The sequence below is a fragment of the Plasmodium fragile genome, assembly GCF_000956335.1.
Source record: "Plasmodium fragile strain nilgiri unplaced genomic scaffold supercont1.22, whole genome shotgun sequence".
Taxonomy (NCBI): domain Eukaryota; phylum Apicomplexa; class Aconoidasida; order Haemosporida; family Plasmodiidae; genus Plasmodium; species Plasmodium fragile.
Window position 1 is genome coordinate 148178 of NW_012192602.1, and position 7368 is coordinate 155545.

General features: G+C 42.2%; 3 protein-coding genes across 3 annotated transcripts; 1 reads left to right on the plus strand and 2 right to left on the minus strand.

The window, feature by feature from the left end:
• Positions 1-485: 485 nt before the first annotated feature.
• AK88_02300 (uncharacterized protein) lies at positions 486-1211 on the minus strand (the record flags this gene model as incomplete). Its single annotated transcript, XM_012479931.1, has 1 exon — positions 486-1211. One exon carries the CDS (start codon positions 1209-1211, stop codon positions 486-488), a length of 726 nt encoding a protein of 241 aa, XP_012335354.1.
• A 1163-nt stretch (positions 1212-2374) lies between these two features.
• AK88_02301 (uncharacterized protein) lies at positions 2375-3771 on the plus strand (the record flags this gene model as incomplete). The annotated part of the gene is made up of 2 exons (XM_012479932.1): positions 2375-3393; positions 3522-3771. 2 exons carry the CDS (start codon positions 2375-2377, stop codon positions 3769-3771), a joined length of 1269 nt encoding a protein of 422 aa, XP_012335355.1.
• A 168-nt stretch (positions 3772-3939) lies between these two features.
• AK88_02302 (uncharacterized protein) lies at positions 3940-7285 on the minus strand (the record flags this gene model as incomplete). The annotated part of the gene is made up of 5 exons (XM_012479933.1): positions 3940-3998; positions 4162-4231; positions 4441-4601; positions 4732-4860; positions 5017-7285. 5 exons carry the CDS (start codon positions 7283-7285, stop codon positions 3940-3942), a joined length of 2688 nt encoding a protein of 895 aa, XP_012335356.1.
• Between the last annotated feature and the right edge of the window lie 83 nt (positions 7286-7368).

Below are 7368 nucleotides of genomic sequence, written 5' to 3' on the forward strand. Positions count from 1 at the left end.
AATTTTTTTTTTTTTTTTTTTTTTTGTAACTCCCCAACATAGTGTTTGACTCCTCGTGCTGTTCATACAGGTGCCTTGTTGCACAGGATAATTTATGTGTTTTTTTTTTTTTTTTTTTGTATCGAATTAAAATTAATAACACGTTTGTGAGAGTTGCCATTTTGGCTGATTTGTTGTTTTTAAAAAATATATAAAACTTCATGGAAAGCATATGGTGCGTTTGTATGCACTCCTACACAAGTGCACACCGACCACGTGTAAAAGACTACCCCTCGTGTAACATGGCCCATTTTTATTCTTCAAAGGGGAAGACGCGGCAAAACAGGCGTAGAGGGGGAAATGTCTTTTAAACGAACGCGCAAAGGTGGAGTGAAAAACTAAAACAAAATTGAAACCAAAAAAGGCCCCACTGGAAAAAGGTGGGACACATATTATATGTAGTGCCTGTAAAAAGGAGGACGCGAAAAAAAAAAAAAAAAAAAAAATCATATCTTTTTTAACAAATGATTTATCAAATTCTTCATGATTGGCTGACCCTTCTTTGTTTTTCTATTTAATTTTTTAAACTTTTTAATTCTTAACATTTTTTTTTTTTTTTTTTCTTGTTCACTTTTCTTCATGGCTGCTTCTTTCTCCTTCAAGTACAAGTCTCTCTGCTTCCTTTTCATAGAAGCTATGTTAATTTCTTTACTATACACAGATTTCCCATGCTTGCCATGGTTGTTCTTGTGGTGCTCTGTTTGAGTTTCATCCTCGCTGCTGTCTTGGGGACCTTCCTCCGATGCAGCAAGAGGTTTTTTTTTTTTTTTCGCAGCACTCCCTTTTGTTTTGTTTCCACGTAGGGGATGTGTGCCGCTGTTGTTGCGGTTTGTGATTATTGGAGAATCGTCCCTTTGGTCATCTTGGCTGTCCTCCTCCGCATTGGCGGTTTCTATGTCTTCCTCGTCCTGCCCTTCTTCTACTTCTTCTTCTACTTCATCCTCTTGTGTGTTTTTTTCTGCTTGTGCATCCCGGTGGGCCCGCTCGGGCGTGAAGAAGAAGTCCTTTATGGGGTCACTCCGAACTAACTCCTTCTTTGGCTCCTCAGATTTGGCAAACTTTTTAAACTTGCGAAGAAATTTTTGGTCCGTGAAATATTTGTTTTTCTTCCGAAGGTAGTTTTTGTTCTTTATGTGGCGGTTTTTACTTGAGAAGAGGATTCTCTTCTTCATTTTGGAGGGGGCACAAAGTTAGCAGCTGCGAATTGGAGAAAGTCTCACTTCATTTTACACGTTATCTTGTCGTATCCTGTTAAACAGTTATCCCCTACCTCGTTTTACTGTTTTTTTTTTTTTTTTTTATTGCTTAACTTGGGTGATAAAAAGAGGAATTCAATTTTTGGCCGAGCGTACTCGTCTCTCGTGGTCGATCATGGTAAGTATTTTTATGAAAACAAGGGTTTGCTCCAAATTTGGGGCATATTGCAAAAATGGTAAAATATTTCTCACCATTCAGCAGTTTTAAAAAAGTAGCGCTTCGTATGTTTTTGCCCCCTCTCTGCTGGGAACAAGAAGAAAGACGTTTTCATTTTGAGGGCCATATGCCAAATGGGAAAAGTTGGAAATGGTAACTCAAAGGATTGTTCTTTTTTTTTTTTTTTTTTTTTATTCATACGAGAAATGGCTATATTTGCCTATATCCCCGCAAGGGAAAAAAAAAAAAAAAAAAAAAAGTCTCGTATCTTGACACGGCGACCGTTACAGCGGAAGAGTGGACCGCACAGAAAACAGAAACCACGTAGTGGACTTATTTGTTCTTTTCTCCTTTTGTACAAACTGTTTTTGTTATAAACCAGCGGGAAAAAGGAAACAAAACAAAGAAAAAAACATGGGCAGATAATATACCCTTTGGGTATACATTCATTTTTCTGGATAGCTTTTTTTTTTTTTTTTTTTTGTACAGGCGTTTTTTAAAATCCCGTGGCGCGCATACTTTTTTTTCTATTCACAAAAGTGGGAGGGCGCATGGGGCAGGTGAAGACTACCCACCGTGAATGCGCTACGCTTTGCATTTCTCAACAAAGGAAAGGATATAATATCATCCGTCTGGATAACTGCGCGGGGACAAACCGTGGAGGAGAAACGCAAACGAAAAAAAAAAAAAAAAAAACAGAAAAAACCCCCCCTTGCGAGACAGCAGCCAAATCAAGTTACAGAACATTTTGTTGCAAAAGGCAAGTTTTTGAACGAAGCCTTTACTACTGCATATAAGTGGGGGGAAAGTTAAAAAAAAAAAATATATATATCATTTGTACAAAACGACAGATGATGTTACTATATGGAAGGGAAATTTTCAATGCAGAACAAAACAGCCCATTACAGATTTAATAAGTAGCATGTTCCGAAACGGTCATCGAAGTAGCAACATGCGAGGAGGAGTTGGAAAGGGAAAACACCAGGGTGGTTTCCATGGGGCAGGAAGAAAAAGCAGAAACGGCACAGACAGGTACTTCCATGAGGGAGGGATATATGGAAGAGACGCAGCCAACCAGGAGGATGAAAACGGGCCACACACATTTGGCGACGCGTACTACTACGACAACGACAGCTCGGCGGCGAGCGAGGAAGGAGAGGCCCCCATGGAGCAAACCAACCCTGCAGAGGAAGCAACAAGTAGGGAGGAGCCCCGTGTTAACAGTGACCAGCAGCCCACCACGAATCACGTGGATTACGTAGATTACGTGGAGTATATGAACAACCTCAAAAAGGGACAAGATAAAAACTGTGCTGAAAAAGAAAACCCATTGGACTCTTCCGAAGGGAAGGAAGAGGTTGGTGGACACCCGCCCAGTGACGAACAGGACGAAGGTGACCAGGACGAAGGTGACCAGGACGAAGCTGACGAGGACGAAGCTGACGAGGACGAAGTGGGTGAACCCCCAAAAGGAGTCTTCAGAATTTTCCTTCTGTTCTCGCCCCTGGCCCTTACCAGCATAGGAAAGAGAACGTGCGTTATAAATGCTGATGAGCACATGTCATTGCTGGAGAGCAAATTAAAAAATGTGGAGGATTCATTATCAGCTGCAAGGAGTACAAAGGAGCAGGTGTTCCTCAAGACCAAAGTGGAAGCAATAGAAAATAAACTCAAGAACGTACGGTTGGATGTACTTTTTTTTACTTTGTTAAGTTTGCGTGACAGTATTATTAACAAAAGGGGCAAGCTGCAAATTTATGTGCATACAGTTAACGGGTTACTAATTTTTGTGTCTCCATCCTTTCGGGTACCTCGAAGTTTTTCCCTTTTTAAAAAGGTCATGTTAAATTTGATGCTACGGAATGTCGTGCTCGACCCAGACGGGCGTCCCCTCCTGAAGGTTCTGCCCCACCCGGTCAAGCGATACGTGGGATCCTCCGTGTAAGTTGCCATAAAAAAAAAAAAAAAAAAAAAAAATATATATATATATATATATATATATATATATATATATAATGTCCACCGCACTGTTCATTTTTTCTTCGCCTTTTTTTTTTTTCCCTCTGCAGCTGCATCGGCATTTCGAACATGGGTTTTCCCACAGACGTAAAAAAGCTAGCAAAGAAGATCAAGGAGACAACGAACGATTATTCATTTTTCCTTTCTCTGTCCACTGCATTTGATTTAACACACTTTATTGAATCAATTTCGAAAAGCGACTCTGAGGCTTTCCGCTTGGATTATGTCATCCGCGTGTCGGACCTCCCCCTGTCCACAGTGGCCGTTTGTTCCAAGCTGACCCATTTTTTGAATGACTAATTTGTGTGAGCGGGATAAGGGGGGTGCCCATCCATCAGTAGAGTTCCTGCAGCATGATCCGATGGGGTGGAGCAAATCCTCTGGGAGAGAGTGCGCCCCGTATGGGGGGGGTCATTTATAACAACACCATCTACACCTTTCCGTTTGTATGTTGAGCAGCTAGTCGGGTCAGTTAAAATTCTTCTGCTTGAGCTCCTCGAAGGGAGTTACACGATTTGCAATGTTGACTGAAGGGATGATTCAAGAAATGGGTGCCGTAGTACCACACATATGTGTAGGGCGTAAATATATGTTACATATTATTCACATGTGTGAATCTTTGGAGCGCATTTTTATGCGCACTTTTGGTGAGCTTTTTTTTTTTTTTTTTTTTTTTTCGTCATTTGTTACCCCCGAAGAGATGGTAGTCCTCCCCCGATTCCTCCTCCGAGCTGTCCAACGGCGGCTTGTCCAAATAGGCCTAAAAAAAAAAAAGAAGCGCAAAAGTGAACATAGCGACAACGTAGCGGTGGGGGGGAGACGTGACTGTGAAATGGTCCCCAAGTGTGTTATGCCGGTACACGTGCAAACACTAAACGATGACCAATCCCTAGAGCGCATCAAGGGAAGGACACTAATTCGTGTCATCTCCCATGGATGCTCTTTTTTTTTTTTTTTTTTTTTTTTTACCTGATCCCTCTGTAGACAGCCTAGCAGAAAATGGTTGACAATTCTGTTGTGCGCGTCCAGAGGCAGATCCAGAAACTTCCTCGTAACAAAATTTATAAAGCTTTTTTTTTCTTCGTGGATGTAATTGGCCAGTTGGGAGATGCCTCTCCGTTCCTCCACCCCTGTGAATGGGACATGTGAAATGTGAAATGAGCAATTCGACATCCGTCATGGGTTAGCCAAAAAAAAAAAAAAAAAAGGAACCCAAATAAATGCCATGCTTCGTTCCCCATATTGGTGCAAACGGCATACCTAAAAACTTGTGAGGGAGTTCCTCCATGAGGGGGGCTGTCCTGTAACTCTTGAGGGTCTTTTCCTTGGCGACGTTTTTATCTCGCTCGTGGTGGGCACCTTCAAGGGTTTTGTTGGGCGCCACCGTGGCTGTGAAATGGGGGGGATATTTTATGCAGGGGTGACATACGTGTATGAGTTATGCAAATGGACGTAATGCGGACGTAACGCAGAAGAAAAATCGTAGCCGCCGCTTCACAGCTCCACCGCTCCACAGCGCTGCGGTCTCTCTCTCCGTCGTTTTACCTCGCGCCTTCTGCAACTGCCCCTTCAGGATGTCCTTCTTCCTCGTGAGGGCATCAATCTGTTGCCCCAGCTGCGCCAGGGCATGCAGGTCCCGGGGGTTGGTTTTCTTCTTCACAAAATGGAGCCGATCGATTTCCCGCTGGATGCAACAAATTTCCCGTTGCACAGTGATGCGCGAGATGGGCACAGACTCCAAACTTTTCTTGTTACGAAAAATTTCATGGAAGCTCTGCTTCTTTTTCATTTCAATCAACTCTTCAATTTGTCTTTCTGTATAACGAAAGTTTTTTAAGTCTTCAATTTTTTCTCTTAAGAATTGGTGAAAATTTTTTAACATTTGCAAATCGTTGGAAAATAATTTTATGCAGTTATACTCATCCACGGAAAATTTTTGTTCCGATATGTTATTCAGATCGGAGAGGTAGGTACTACTACCAGCATGGGGGATGAGGGGGGGGGCGAAAGAATTATCATGTGATGTTAATTCATTTATGTGTAGCTTTTTGTTTTTAATCATTTGATTCCTCATTCGAGTGAAGAAATTCACATCTTCTACATTCTCCAAATGAGCTATTTCAAATTTTACATTTGTGTGTCTGTCAATGCAGAAATAATTTTCACTTTGCACAACGTTGGTTATGAAGAAAATATTTTTTTTAACGTTTTGGTTTGTGTGTTCTTCTGCTATCGTAGTGGCCCCTTCCTCATTGGCTACGTTCATGTCTTTCACCTTCCTTCTCTCTTCAGGGGGGGCATTCTTACCACTACCAGCGGTGCCCCCACGGGGGTTATTTCCGAGTGGGTCATTTTTTATTTTTTCCCCACTGGACAGTCTAACCAGGAGATTTACATCATTAACTTTAACCAGGTGACCAATGACATGGTAAGCAAAATTTATATGCTCACTCATGTCTAGGAGTAAGGTTTTTTTTAATTGAAAGTAGGTGATAATTTCGTAGGTCATATATTTATAAATTTCCATTTTAATTTTTTTCTCTTCTCTATAAAGTTGTATTAACCGTTCAGGTGTTAATGTTTCCTTTGCAAATTGCTCTCCCTTTCCTCCTGCGTAATAATCACTTCCGTCTTTCGAATCGTCGAACAGTCTCTTCCCTTGCTGGTGATCTTTTGTCACGCTTCTACTAGGTGAGCGGTCTGCCCGCTTGTTGTTCTTCTTCTTCTTCTTTTTCTTGTTCTCACGTGGGCGGCTATCGCGACTATCGCGGCTGTCATACCCCTCACCACCACCATCATCATAGTCGGACAGCTTATGACGCGGTGGTTGTTTACTTTCATACAAGTGGGAGCCCTTCTTCAACACTTTCTTTCTCCTGTTCCAGTCTTCTCTCTTCTCCCCCTTGTCATTCGAGTACAACTCGTTCCTCTCATCTGAAGAGGTCACATCGAACAGTTTGCTAACTCCTCCTTCCTGCTCCTCCTCCTGTGTGTGTAAAATTTCCTTTTTCTTCATTTCTTTTTTTGCGCTCTTCTTTCTACGTAGGGAATCGTCTGAGGGGGAAGACTCCTCCGTCTCACTGTACACTTTGCTTAAGCGCCTTCCCTTGGCGTCGTCCCCTTTTGTTCCACCCTTCCCTCTACCAGTTTGGTAACCAAACTTTTCCCTTTCTCCCCTCTTAGTTACCTGCTCCCTCTCCTGCATTTGTGATAAAGAAGAATCCTTCCCTTTCCTCATTTCATCATGTGAATCACTTTTGTGTAAGTTTTTTTCCACAGTGGTACCTCCCCTTCCCATCTTCAAAATATGTTTATTTTGTTTTTCTCCTCCTCTTACCCCTTCTTTGGTAGACCTACCACCCGATACGTCTCCTTTGTCCATCGCTGGAAGGGCAACTTTCTTCTTCCCCTTCCCTAGTGCGGCTTTACTACCTACAGGAGTGGCGACTAATTTGCCCCCCTGCAATACATAATTGGCATCATCGTCCTGATCTCTTCCTTCTGCTTCCAACTTGGGTTTAACCTTCTTTAGTAGAATCCTTCGGTGTTCCTTTATCATGTGTTCTTCATGTCTCTTGGCCAGAATCAATTCCCTTTCGTACTCTGGAAGATTATCTAGGTCGCTCATTTCATCTTGGCTATCTGAGGCATCATTGTCGGGAGGATCACTGTTTAGGCCTAGGTCGTTTTCTTCGTAACTGCTTGCGCTGTGAGGTCCCCCACACTCGTCGCTTCCCGCACTTCCTTGTCCTTCATCTTTTTTCTTTTTTTTTTTTTGAGCGCGGCTTTCCTTGTCCATGGTGAATTCATTCATTTATGCTTCTATTTCAGGGGAGGAGCAAAATGAGGTCTATCAAGGCTGCGCTCTTTTTTGTGTTGTTTTTTTTTTTTTTTTTT